At 45.1% G+C, this 14529-nt stretch overlaps 1 protein-coding gene across 11 annotated transcripts in view; it reads right to left on the bottom strand.

Moving 5' to 3' along the window:
* The window catches only part of AKAP13 (A-kinase anchoring protein 13), a 185026-nt gene that overhangs the window by 86070 nt on the left and 84427 nt on the right, over positions 1-14529 (bottom strand). For 10 of the 11 annotated variants that reach the window (XM_039358929.1, XM_039358925.1, XM_039358924.1 and 7 more), the window contains 3 exons: positions 14192-14381; positions 8381-11132; positions 4379-4455 (listed from right to left, as the gene is read on the bottom strand). In XM_039358929.1, the coding sequence (XP_039214863.1) occupies positions 4379-4455; positions 8381-11132; positions 14192-14381 (3019 nt within the window). Of the gene's footprint in view, positions 1-4378; positions 4456-6099; positions 6252-8380; positions 11133-14191; positions 14382-14529 lie in introns of those variants that run through there. The other variant, XM_039358936.1, reaches the window with a different exon arrangement.

Raw genomic sequence — 14529 nt, 5'->3', positions numbered from 1 at the left:
TGATTTTCTAGCTGCCCTATATATGTTGCCTGGTAAAATACATGGGAAAATCCCATAGGAGGAAAATTCCACTTAGGGTTAGGGTTAGGTCACCACCATGACCTCATACAGCAAAATGGACGTCACCAACAAATTCGGAGTGCTTGGGTATGGTTAGGAGGGCACTGACTTTTCTAGCCTGCCCTATATATGTTGCCTGGTAAAATACATGGGAAAATCCCATAGGAGGAAAATTCCACTTAGGGTTAGGGTTAGGTCACCATGAACTCATACAGCAAAATGGACGTCGCCAACAAACTCAGAGTGCTTGGGTATGGTTAGGAGGGCACTGACTTTTCTAGCCTGCCCTATTTATGTTTCCTGGTAAAATACATGGGAAAATCCCATAGGAGGAAAATTCCACTTAGGGTTAGGGTTAGGTCACCATGAACTCATACAGCAAAATGGACGTCGCCAACAAATTCGGAGTGCTTGGGTATGGTTAGGAGGGCACTGATGTTTCTATCCTGCCCTATCTATGTTTCCTGGTAAAATACATGGGAAAATTCCATAGGAGGAAAATTCCACTTAGGGTTAGGGTTAGGTCACCATGAACTCATACAGCAAAATGGACGTCACCAACAAATTCGGAGTGCTTGGGTATGGTTAGGAGGCACTGATGTTTTCTATCCTGCCTATCTATGTTTCCTGGTAAAATACATGGGAAAATCCATAGGAGGAAAATTCCACTTAGGGTTAGGTTAGGTCACCATGAACTCATACAGCAAAATGGACGTCGCCAACAAATTCGGAGCGCTTGGGTATGGTTAGGAGGGCACTGATGTTCTATCCTGCCCTATCTATGTTTCCTGGTAAATACATGGGAAAATCCCATAGGAGGAAAATTCCACTTAGGGTTAGGTTAGGTCACATGACTCATACAGCAAATGGACGTCGCCAACAAATTCGGAGCGCTTGGGTATGGTTAGGAGGGCACTGACTTTTCTATCCTGCCCTATATATGTTTCCTGGTAAAATACATGGGAAAATCCTATAGGGTTAGGGTTAGGGTTAGGTCACCATGAACTCATACAGCAAAAATGGACATCACCAACAAATTCGGAGTGCTTGGGTATGGTTAGGAGGGCACTGACTTTTCTAGCCTGCCCTATATATGTTGCCTGGTAAAATACATGGGAAAATCCCATAGGAGGAAAATTCCACTTAGGGTTAGGTCACCATGAACTCATACAGCAAAATGGACGTCGCCAACAAATTCAGAGCGCTTGGGTATGGTTAGGAGGGCACTGACGTTTCTATCCTGCCCTATCTATGTTTCCTGGTAAAATACATGGGAAAATCCCATAGGAGGAAAATTCCACTTAGGGTTAGGGTTAGGTCACCATGAACTCATACAGCAAAATGGACGTCACCAACAAATTCGGAGTGCTTGGGTATGGTTAGGAGGGCACTGACTTTTCTAGCCTGCCCTATATATGTTGCCTGGTAAAATACATGGGAAAATCCCATAGGAGGAAAATTCCACTTAGGGTTAGGGTTAGGTCACCTTGAACTCATAGAGCAAAATGGACGTCGCCAACAAACTCGGAGTGATTGGGTATGGTTAGGAGGGCACAGACTTTTCTAGCCTGCCCTATCTATGTTTCCTGGTAAAATACATGGGAAAATCCCATAGGAGGAAAATTCCACTTAGGGTTAGGGTTAGGTCACCATGAACTCATACAGCAAAATGGACGTCGCCAACAAATTCAGAGCGCTTGGGTATGGTTAGGAGGGCACTGACGTTTCTATCCTGCCCTATCTATGTTTCCTGGTAAAATACATGGGAAAATTCCATAGGAGGAAAATTCCACTTAGGGTTAGGGTTAGGTCACCATGAACTCATACAGCAAAATGGACGTCACCAACAAATTCGGAGTACTTGGGTATGGTTAGGAGGGCACTGATGTTTCTATCCTGCCCTATCTATGTTTCCTGGTAAAATACATGGGAAAATCCCATAGGAGGAAAATTCCACTTAGGGTTAGGGTTAGGTCACCATGAACTCATACAGCAAAATGGACGTCGCCAACAAATTCGGAGCGCTTGGGTATGGTTAGGAGGGCACTGATGTTTCTATCCTGCCCTATCTATGTTTCCTGGTAAAATACATGGGAAAATCCCATAGGAGGAAAATTCCACTTAGGGTTAGGGTTAGGTCACCATGAACTCATAGAGCAAAATGGACATCGCCAACAAATTCAGAGTGCTTGGGTATGGTTAGGAGAGCACTGACTTTTCTAGCCTGCCCTATCTATGTTGCCTGGTACAATAGATGTGAAAATCCCATAGGAGGAAAATTCTACTTAGGGCTAGTGCAATGGTGGTGAACCTATGGCATGCGTGTCAGAGGCGGCACTCAGAGCCCTCTCTGTGGGCACGTGTGCCGTTGACCCAGCAGAGTTCACCAGAGTAGCGAGCACATGACGTTTGGAAGCGACAGGGCAGGAAGTGAGCAAACAAGCGGCAGTGGCCTCCCAGGAATGCCTTTGAGATGACAAGGAACTGGCCCTGGCCATGCTCACCCAGTCTGCTGTGACCACTGCAGCCATTCCCACCCAGTGGGCCACGCCCCCCACGTCCCGCCTGAGGGCACCACAATGCTGATGCAGCCCTGGCACTTTGTGATAAATAAATGGGTTTTGCGTTGCAGTTTGGGCACTTGGTCTCTAAAAGGTTCGCCATCACTGCCCTATATATTCCACACTATTTTCTCCATACAGGCATTGATCAGCCCAGAAGAGTTGACTTGTTTGCTTGCTTGCTTGCTTGCTTGCTTGCTTGCTTGCTTCCTTCCTTCCTTCCTTCCTTCCTTCCTTCCTTCCTTCCTTCCTTCCTTCCTTCCTTCCTTCCTTCCTTCCCTCCCTCCCTCCCTCCCTCCCTCCCTCCCTCCTTCTCATTTCAGATGTCTACAATAACACCATTACTACCCCACCACCTTCCAAATCAGCAACTGTAGGAACTGTTATCCTTCTAAATATCTAAAGGAATAAGGGGTCTAACTGTGGCCAATGCTCAAAGATCCTTGCTACCAGGTGCCCCAAATCCCAGCAAATAGACTCATGTCAATCCTGCTGTACCAAACCCACCCAAGCCACTCACAGACACTGCAAACTGCAAGATGGACAGCAAATAAATATAACAACAACCCAGACTTAACAATTGTCAATAAGAAAGACAAAAAAGTCTGGATAGTGTTAGTAGCAACACCACTACTTGGAGATAGCGGAATAGGAGAGAAAGAACTGGAGAGGATAACAAAATACAAAGACCTACAAATAGAAATAGAACGACTGTGGTAGAAGAAAGCAAAGGTAGCACCAATAGTAATAGTCACCTTGGGTGCAATCCCAAAACAACTGGAGCACCTCTTAAACACCATCAGCATTGACAAATTCGCCATCAGTCAATTGCAAAAGGTGGGTTTACTGGGAACAGCTTCCATCCTGCGATGATACTTGTAACACCATCAAACCACCACACCTACCTTTTCAGGCCCTTGCAAAGGACTGGTTAGGTAGACAGAAATGCCAATCCCCGTCTGAACATCTGGCTGACTGTGCGACAAAGCATTACCTCTTGACAACCCCATCAAACTTAAGTAAAACTGCAAGATAGTTACTGGTGGTGAAGATTTCTCCCGAACGACTTTGGCCTCTTTCATGGATAACTACTACAAATTCTCAGTGTTCATTATCAATCAATAATAATAACAATTTGCATGGATGCTTAGAAATTGTATTCAAGATGCTTAGAACTGCCTTTCACCCTTCAAGCCAATGGGGGATAACTTTCTCAAATGGTAAATGTTTATTTATTTATTTATTTATTTATTTATTTATTTATTTATTCATTTTAAAGATTGCCTATCTCATTCACAGAGCAGGTTGAAACAATCTTTTGCTCATTCATTGATGTTTAATTCAGATCTCGAAGTTGCCAAGTTCAGAGAGAGGGTCCTTCATTTAACACACACCAAAGAAGTTTCTCAAGCAGTGACAACACACATCTACAACAGAAAGGCAGTCCTTCTTCCTGCAAACTGATTGCATAAAAGTCCAAAACCATGAATTAACCAGCTCAAACGATCTTCCAGCCATCAGGCTACTGAAAGGGACTCCAGGCACACAACGAGAGGGTTCAGAAAGCCATAATTTTGGAAAATAAAACCAATGAGAAAATTTAAAAAAGGAAGATCTGCTTCCTCGTGATTAAAGACCAAAAAAAAAAAAATTGAAATAGAAGGAAATTAACTTTGCAAGGGGCCATGTGCGTTTTTGTTCCTCAATCAATAGCCAATGCTCAGTGTTGGGAGACGGGGAAATAAACAAAACCTTACCCCTTCTTCAGAAGTAATGCTCTCAGCTAGATCTGTCTGAAAATCCATTTCTTCTTTAGTCTGCATTTCCAGAGAGTCTGCAGAAAAAGAGAGAAAAATGTTTGTGTGTCTTTTTAATAACTTCTCCAGTGCCTCAGTTTTAACAACATAGCTGGTGTCCCTTCATCCCAATTCAATCAATCAATCAATTAATCAATCAGAATAGACCTGGAAGGGACCTTGGAGGTCTTCTAGTCCAACCCCTGCTTAAGCAGGAGACCCTATACCATTTCAGACAAGTGGCTGTCCAATCTTTTCTTAAAAACCTCCAGGGATGCAGTACCCACAACTTCTGAAGGCAAGCTGTTCCACTGGATAATTGTCCTCACTGTTAAGAAGTCTCTCCTTAATTCCAAGTTGCTTCTCTCCTTGATTAGTTTCCATCCATTGTTTCTTGTCCTGCCCTCAGGCGCTTTGGTAAATAAGTTGACCCCCCTCCTCTTTGTGGCAACCTCTTAAATACTGGAATACTGCTATCATGTCCCCATAAGTTCAATTGTAGAACTTCTGTTTGTCATGCTCAATGCTCAACCCCATTCCAATTTTAAAAGAATTTCACATGGAAGTCCTCTTCCAGGCCCAGTGGACCTGGCTATTCCAAAGGGGCGTCTTCCAGATGTGTTGGAAATGCAATTCCTAGAATTCTTCAGCCAGCATTCTCTTGCTGGGCATTCTGGAAACAGCAGCTCCAACATATCTGGAGGGCACCAAGGTGGGTGGAGCTGGAGAAACCTGAAATCAAAAACATCAGTCTAGATGATCCTCTGGTCTGGCAGTGGTCATGGGTTTAGAAGATCATTTCTGAAGAAACCAAAATAGAGAAGTTTTTGTATGGAGGAAGAGTTTTTCTAGTTTCCACTTATCATGTTAGACTTCAGCCAACAGTAACTTTGCTAGTGATGTGATCAACATTGCTTTACTTAATATACGTGAACCATCTTCGGCAAAGCACTCAAAAAAGCTTGCACCAACTTGCTCGATTTAGAAAACATTAAACAACTAGCAAAGGGAGGTAGATTTGGGGGCCTAATAAGCACAAACAGTTTAAATTTCAAACCAACATTGGGGAGTTTGGAACAAGTAGGTGCTTCATTTCTACCTTGTTTTTCTCTGTGTGTAGCAAAAAGGGGATGGGATTTGCGAGGGAAGCTACTTTAGATGACCCACAGCACAACATTTTGACAGCTTTCAACAGCATCAACAACAACAGTTGGGAAAATAGAGCAAAAGAGAAGGGAATGAATGGAGAATTGAGGGGGGGAAAGAAATGGTTTTGTGTTTGTTGTGGTGCAAGAGTGGCTACGTCTCCTCAAAGTTGCAGGGGAGAACAGCATGCCTTGGCAAGAAAGAACAAGCTCGGCTTGAGCTCAGAATAAATAATGGCGTGCTTGGCAAAAGAGCCGGACCGCAAGCAAATGAAAAAGTGGGGGTTCCGATCTGACATCACAGAGGAAGGGGAGACGGACTCAGTGGGCAATGCAAGCCAACCGCTCACTTATTTTCCATTTCACACCATTCTTTCTTGCCGAGTCATGCACAGTTTAGCAATATCTTTCTCGCTCCCACTTTGAGGTCTCCACATACACACACCTTTCTCGGCTGACTCCTGGCGCTCCCCACAAGTTCTCTTGATCCTTGAGGCCATTTCTACTACCTAAGTACATGTGGACAGAAACACTCACATTTGCCGTGTTCCGGCACGGTGGAGACTCCAGTTTAATCCTGTTCCTCCAGTTGCTCAGGAGCTTTCCTAAAACTACGCAGTCTCAGCATCACGGCTAGTAGCAGGTGCAAAGCAGGAAGTGCACCTTAATTACAGGTGCCCGTTCCCAGCCCCTCCCCTGCGCCTTCGGTTTTAGCTTCCCCACATATTCAGAGCAAAGCACTTTTGATGCCAAAGCAGCTTCCAGCAAAGACCTCCATCTAGGATTAGGGGTCTTCAAACCTGGCCCTTTTATGACTTGTGGACTTCAACTCCCAGAATTCCTCAGCCAGGCTGAGGAATTCTGGGTGTTGAAGTCCACAAGTCATAAAAGGGCCAGGTTTGAAGACCCCTGACCTAGGTGGACATGTCCTCTTTCAAGGCACCCTCGCTCTACAAAATCCACGCAAGATTTCTCCAACAGGCCCCCATTTTGGATGACGCCCAGAAAAATCTAGATTGCGTTTTTAAAAACGTGTGGGTTTTTTTTTTTTAAAAAAAAAGTTGGCAGTTCATCTGTTGTGCAGCTGGGCTTTTGCTTTCTTTCTTTCTCGATGCTGCTTGCTTAGAATCAACAGCCAGAGTTTAAAGGGGGTGAGGGAATAAATTTAGGAGACTGCCACTCCTAAGCCCAAAAGGAGAAATGAACTGCCGAGGATCGCATGACAGCCACCTCCCCGTGAGATTGACATATCAAGCCATCGTATGGCACAAAAATAAAATGGAGTTTGCTGGACGCCAAATCCTGTCAAGCAAGGCCTAAAGAGCAGCTGTTATTTTTATCTTTTTTTTTCAAGACGGTAGGGTGCTCCTTCCAGTTTTGTTCCTGTGGAAAAAAAAAGGATCTTGTACACACCCTGCCTCCGCTAAGTTTCCAAGCAGCAAATGCTCCCAGTTTTTCCTCTATTTGCAGTTCAGCCTGGGATGATAGGGCAGGCAATTTTTATTTTATTACTATTTTTTTTGGGGGGGGGGAATGGGAAGACAGAATCTTTCACATTGTGTTTTAAAAGAGAGAGAGAGAGAGAGAGAGAGAGAGAGAGAGAGAGAGAGAGAGAGAGAGAGAGACCAAGTTGGTTCAATCTGTCATGTTCCTTCAGTTTTAACTTAGGAGAAATTTGCTGGTACTAATTTGCAGCGGATCAAACTTCTAACTGGGGTAGGAAGAGAGCTGCCACACCTGCAATTCCTCAGGGCAAGCTCCATAATAGCAGCAGGGAGAGATCAGCTGTTTTTCTTTTTAACCAGCTGTCTGAACAGGTGGAGCCATGAAAGCTTGCATTAAACTATCATTAAGCCTTGCCAACAATTATGCCTCTAGGTTTACAGCTCAGATGGAAGGGGGAGGGAGAGGCCCTTCCTTCATTTCCCTCACCACCTTCCTGGCTCTCACCTTTAAATAAAAAAATAATCAAAACAATATGCTCTAACAACTCCTGTTAGAGAAGAGGCAAAATGGTTTTAAAGAAGGAGTCCAACCGGTCCGTCTTGATCCTTCAGTTCCTCGCTTGTCAACGTTGCTCTCGCTAATCAAACTCCTTCGTCCAGGCCTTTGTTTTCTCAAGTCGGAAATAAAGGCTTGAAGCCCAGCAAATATATACACATACATACACACACACACACACACACACACACACACACAGAGAGAGAGAGAGAGAGAGAGAGAGAGAGAGTGGGTAGCCTATTCAGGAAGGATTTTGCATAAAGCAGAAATGGGGACTGAGTTTTAAAGAAATAGGTCTAGCTTTCCTGTGACCTCAAACTACATTTGGATCCGGGCCATCTTGAAAAGACGCTTTTAGAACTTGAGCAGCTGATAGGCAAAAATTTAACCCACAGCTCTGTGGTCTTCTCTGACCAAGCCAAGCCAGCATGAAACATGGAAACCTCGCAACAAATAAACACCTGTTCTGGAAGGAAGCCTGCATGAATACAACACATCATTCAATCTCCTTCTTAACAGATGCTTTGTAGGGCAGAACTGTCTACCTTGATGACAATTTAAAGGGGAAAGAGTCAAAAGAAAAGGGTCAGGAAGGAAGCAGATGTGTGCTTCAAGCAACTGACAGCCTGAAGTTTAGTTGTGCAAAAGGAAGAAATAGGGATTTTGCGTGCTTTTCTGTTCCCCACCTGGCTAATCGCATCCTTCCAGCAAACAGACCCACACTATCCTCACTTGTCATTCACAAATCACATCTCCCCCTTCTGCTGACCTAGAGAAGAAAACTGAATCATGCTTTTTTTTTTTTTCATTTGCTTACCTGCAATAGGTGAAGAGCTGGTTAGTTCCAGGGCTGCAGAGTTCATTTTGCTATCAGGCTGTACATTTATCTCCTCTTTAACTTCACTAAGGAGACAGCTAGTCTCCTCGGAGATGGCTTCCACCAAGCAGGGGACTTCCACGGGATTTCCAGCGAGAGATTCCAAAGAGACATGTGCTTCTGCCAGCAGTATCACTTGACCAGGCATCGGGTCAGCATTACCCAACAGACAATCAGGTTCCCGAGCAGAGTCTTCCGTTCCAACTTTGTCCAACTGCTCAGTCCCGGGAAAAGAGCAGAGAGGCACGGGAATTGATTCTGGCTCAGCTTGGCTACTCCTCCTACTCTCTTTCTCTGACTCTGCCAGCTTCGTAACGTCCATCTCACTAGCCAGCGAGGGCATTTCGGGACCAGAATCGCAGTCACAAAGGAGTTCTTCAGCAATTGGCTGAAGCAATATTCGGGAAGGGATGTTTTCCACTCCCCCCTCTTCCTGTGAAAGGCCAGTTTCCATGGCCAGTTCCAGAGCCGTCAGAGGAGCTTCCATCCCATCCAATGTGCTGCCAGCTGGAGAGGCTGCTTGCCCAGCTGGACCAAGCTCAAGTCCCGGGTTCAACATGACCTCAGGGGAAGGCGTCCCCCTGTTGCAAAGAGAGGCACCCTTTGCCAAGCCAGGCTCTGGAGGAACGTCCCCGACCGCCTCTACCTTTACTTGCTCCTCAAGTTGTTCCATACTGGAGGCTTCCTCCTTTAAGCCAGGCTCGGCATGGCTTCCATCCATTGGGTGCTCTCTCCCCAGATCACCAGAAGCCGATTGCACAAGGACTCCTGGAGGGAAGCTCTCCAGCAAAGCCTTTTCCTTGCCAAGCAGTTCCTTCTCACTTTCAGGCAGCTGAGAAGAGCTGGGCTCCTGGTCTTTTCCCCAGCCATCCACCAGAGCAAGAGACGTGGCTGCCAGCTCACCTTGCATCGGGCTTCCCTGTTCAGCTGCTCCAGTCAGCAGCTTTGCTGCTGCTGCTGCCTCTGCTGTTATTGCTGTTCCTACTTCCTGGTTTTGCTTGGAGTCTTGATTAAAAGCAGCAGAGGGTGTGCCCATTAAATGCTCCTGAATACACGGAGTGCCCTTACCATGCAAAGATAGGGCAAGGCTCTCCAATTGTGAAGAAGCTTCCTGGCCAACAGAGGCTGCTGTAGCCTTGCCCTTCTGTGTAACAGTCAACTGAGCCTCCTGAATAACTTTCTCCACAAGCAAGGCTGATGTCAGGGCTATGCGTTTTCGGAGGCTTTCGCCAGATTGATCCGGTTCCTCTTCGCTTCCTATCATCTCCGCCGGTCCACAAAGAGGCTTCTCGAGATCACAGGGCGACATAAAAGAGTTGAAAACATCTGGATGCGATTCAGGGCCGTCACCTGGATCTGTGTGCGCTAGAGAGGAACTGAACTCTCGGTCTTCGCCCAAATCCTGTTTCTCATCCTGGGCTTCAGCAAGACACCCCTGACCAACCACGGTAGGATCGGCGTTTCCTTCGGTCTCTATTGGTGTCAGATCAATTACTTTTTGCTCACTCTGCTCTATCGCCGAGGTCTCTGGGATTTCAGCTCCACCACAGGCAGCCTGGGACCGCACACATGTTAGGCTCTTCCTGGGTTTTTCCACACTGCCCTCTAGAGAAGCGTTCAGCTCTTTGCTGCTCAAATCCATAGCAATGTTTTCAATAGACATATCTGCATCTCTCCATTGCCCTCCATCATTCACTTCCATCGCAGAAGGATGCTCCAGAGAAAATCCAGAGGTGTCTATAAGGTTTTTGGACAACGGTTCTATTCCAGGGTTTGGAGCAATGTTCTCCTTCTCCTTCTCCTCTGATTGTTTTGTAACAGTGTTCTTTGGTCCACTGTTGATGTGATTTTCTGTTCCAATCTCTTTGTTACTTCCATTGTCAAGAGAACTAACATCTGCACTAGCCACCACATCTGCAGAACCTTCTGGCACTGAGGTTGGCTCATTCTCATCTTTACAGGTGACAGTAGGGTCACCATCCCCAAGGAAGAAAGCAGCAGGATTGGTTTGTGATGCAACAGAGGATGCCATAACTGTTGTCCCGGAAGGCTCCATGTCAATTTCCTCATTTTTCATATACGGTTGGGATGTCACATTAACATCTATGGCCCCTGTGCAGCTCTTGCATTCACCTTGTCCCATACTTACATTGCTGCCCTCACAGGAAGTTGGGGATGTATTTTCCGTTACTCTTGATTCAGCCAGCTGCACTTCCTGGAAGAGATTATGTCCTTCACAGACGTTCCCTTGTTCCAAAGTAGCACTGGAGGAGGTCATTCCAGCTTCCTTGTTGGTATTTTCCGAGAAGGGGAGGCCAGCGGCATCACAAAAAGTACTCTTGCTATCATTTTCTTCCAACGGTGCCCCAGAGTCTCCAACGGAGGAGAAACACTCCCCTTCCGCTTTGTGTGGCAATGTTTCGCCCTGACAGGAAGTCCTTTGGTTCTGCATTTCCTCCAACCTCAACGTCTCTTGTGATGCGCCTGTCAGCTCTTCGAGTTGCTGGGAGCTGCCTTCCTCCCCAAGGCAGACAGAGGGTGAGATCTCCAGCGGATCAGAAGAACCTTTTGGAGTTGCTTCCACCATCGATACATCCAAACCAGGGTCTGCAGCAGCTTCAGGACCCTCAAGCACAGGATCCAAACCACGGTACTCCCAGGTCTGCGCTGGACAATGGTCTTCCTTCACGTTCTAGAAGAGGACAACAGTTTTATTATTATTATTTAAAAAAAGTGGGGGAGGCAGTTGCAATGTACTTTTTTCTTTTGAAAATCCAAATATAAGACAAAATTAAGATGCTGTATCTGGGTTTATTTTTTTTAACCCCTCGGTAGTTACTTTCTTCTGCAGCACTGTCAGCTGGAGAGCCAATCTGGGTAGGAGGAAAAGAGACGCAGTATAGATACACCCACCCATCACCCATGTTCCTTGCTGCTTTTGCGTTTTCGGTCTGCCACAGAGAAGAACCAAGGTGCAGCTGCTTTGAAAATGGCCCCCTCCTATTCTCTTACAGGAGGTTTTTCACTTGAGTTTAGCCTGAATCACTTTTTCCTCTGTGCCAATTCCAAGCAAGTTCTGTTGCTTTCGGCTTCGGGCATTCTCCTTACCTGAATTCTTCAGACAGATTCCACTAATAATTGACTAGACTAGACCAGCCTTACCTGACCAGGTAGTCTCCCAGTGGATTGGGACAGCATCTCCCATGCTGGCAGGGAATTCTTAGAATTGCAAACTGACTGCCTCAAAATTAGATGGGAATGGCTGGGGGGGGGCGGTTTTCCCTAGCTTTCTTTTGCTTCCCTTTTTCTGACACTTTCTCTCTCTCTCTCTCTCTCTCTCTCTCTCTCTCTCTCTCTCTCTCTCTCTCGCTCTCTCCCTCCCTCCTTCCCTCCCTCCCTCATTTCTCTCTCTCACTGTCTCTCTCTCTGTGTCTGTCTGTCTGTCTGTCTGTCTGTCTGTCTGTCTCTCTCTCTCTCTCTCTTTCTCTCTCCACATTAACCCAGGAGGGGTCATTTATTTTTATTTTATTTTTTTTTGTAATCAGAAGTCTGATCTCTTGCATGCATTTTGAAATGAGGTCCAGGGTCAGATGACATTAGCCTGAAAGTCCCGTGCCTTTGTAAGGCCATTGGCTGCCAATTTTGCTAGGCATGAGCCAAAGACCTCTTATGTACATATTCAGAAAAAAACAAAGTCCTGATCCATCCAAACCCCCTCAATCCCAGCTGAGCTTCAAATAAAGAAAGCTGCTGAAGACTTCAGCACAACCAGAAGGAAACACTTTGGCTGGGAGTCAGCCAGCAGCAGATCCAGACACAAACACTTGTGCTGGAACGCAAAGTGACTGGGGGAAGGGAAGAAGGGAAGGAAGGAAGGAAGGAAGGAGAGAAAATGGGGGGGGAGGAGGAGGAGAGAATATTAAGATTTTACTGCCATCCTCTCAATGAAGTCATTCTGGTTCCCTAAACTGAAATGGACAGATTCTTCTTTCTCCAGGAAGCCTCTTTCAGCTGACCCTGACTGAACTAAACTGAAATTAGATTAGATGTGAAACAAACCAGGTCTCTTGATAGAAGACCATCTAAACATAGCTTTTCCGACTGGTGACACATGATGTATTCCCTCCAGCGCCTTTGCTATCAGTTAATACCCAACTAAGACTTTTCATCTGAAAGACCATTGGCTCTGTTTCACTGCCAGTGCACAAGCAATGGGGGCACTTAAGCGACAATTTAAAAATATACCGAGACTGTATTCACACAGTGCCCTGAACCCAGATTAGTATAACACACAACTGCAGTGTTCATGTAGCATGCTCTATCCAAACGTATAACTCAGGGCAGGGCTTAATATGATAACCTGGTTCACACAGCATATTAAGATCATAGCTAAGTTGCTACAACCTACTTAACTAAAGCTACTCAACCACATTTTAACTTACAAGCTAAGCTCTGCTTTGCTATTTCCAGCATTTGGTGAAGGTCTCAGGGGAAGACGGTGACTATGTGGTAAAACTTGAAGTACTGCTTAGGGAGTTAATGAAATCTCTGGCCCACAAGCCTTAGGTGGCCCATAAGTTATTCCTAGACAAGCCAGCCACTCCACAAACATCTGCTTCTTCTAGATCAGTCTGCCGTCCAACTTGTCTTCAGAAAATCAAACCAAACCCTTTCTTTTTAAACATAAAGGCTTGGAGCAACCAAGAGGAGAATATGTCACAAAGAAGCAGGGGGTGGTGTCAAGCTATTCTCCAAAGCGCCTGAAGGCAGGACAAGAAGCAATGGATAGAAACTAATCTAGGAGAGAAGCAACCTAGAACTAAGCAGAAATTTCTTGACAGATCTATCAGTGAAATGATTTGCCTCCAGACGTTGTTGGGTAGAAATTTTCAACAAGAGATTGGACAACCATTTGTCTGAAATGGTATAGAGTTTCCTGCCTGATTCAAGATCCCTTCCAATTCTGTCATTCTGTTATTCTGGCATGTCTCATAGCATAATTTCGTCCTCCTATCCTGATCCTAGAATTCTATGGGACTAAAAAGTTACCAGGGACATTCCAGTCTTAGTTCTATATTTTTAGCTCTTTTACTCCAGTAGTTAAACTAAGTTGCTTTCATTCACAATTACTTCTTTCGCCCTTGGCCTCTCCAATACCATCTCTATTTTCTAATGATTTACACCCTGAGACCTTTAACTGAATTTGAGGGACAGTGTATGGGGATCCCAGATGGCTATTCATCCATTAACCTAGACCCATGCTGATTATCACTTGCCTTCAATCACTTGCCATTTGGGGGGGGGGTCACTTCCTGCAGTATACGCATTTTGACTGTAAGCCCCTGAGGGCTTGTATTATTGTATTATTTACATGCATATCGTGCAACCACAAAAATAACAAGCAGGAATCATTAAACATTCCCAGATGCTTTTCCTAGCATCATATTCATCTCCCCATCTCAATAATCTGTTCATATGTGATCCATATACACAGCAATCAAGGATTCTCAATCGTGGTATCTGAGAGCATTTAGGTCAGCTGTCAGAACCAGAATGTTATCTCAAAGCAACTTATTCTCAAGAGATTATAAAGAATAACACAATAAACTGTCTTCTTATTATAATCAAAGCCAAACTTGTAATCCTATCAACTTTTTAAAATAACAGCATGGTACTTATCAAGCAGCAAGACCATGACAAATCAGAATTATTCAGTGAAACCAATGAGCTAAGACAGATCCTCTCCCTCACCGTAGGCTGGAGATTCTGGATGTGCAGCTGGAGTTGAATGATATCTTTCTCCATGTTCAGTTTGTCCCCTTCCTTCATTTCCACTGTCAGAGTGTAAATGTTTAAGCTTTGGTGGTACTTGATGCAGGAGTCCCCAGAATGTACTGTATGTGACAAGGTGCTCCAGGAATCTGGTTCATTGGCTTCTTCTCTGGAAAAGACAAGGGCAACCAAACTCTCAAATTCATAAATTTTGAATTTGCTACAACACGCTGCTGTCAGCGCTGCTAATATTGAATATTCTTGCTTTGACAATATATGCAGAACTGTCTGGTATTTTTAGAGTTAAATCAGGTGAC

This window comes from Crotalus tigris, unplaced genomic scaffold (genome assembly GCF_016545835.1).
Source record: "Crotalus tigris isolate CLP2741 ecotype Arizona unplaced genomic scaffold, ASM1654583v1 scf7180000019068.10715455, whole genome shotgun sequence".
Lineage (NCBI taxonomy): Eukaryota > Metazoa > Chordata > Lepidosauria > Squamata > Viperidae > Crotalus > Crotalus tigris.
Note: the sequence above shows the minus strand (reverse complement) of the source record. Positions and strands in the feature narration are given on the sequence as shown.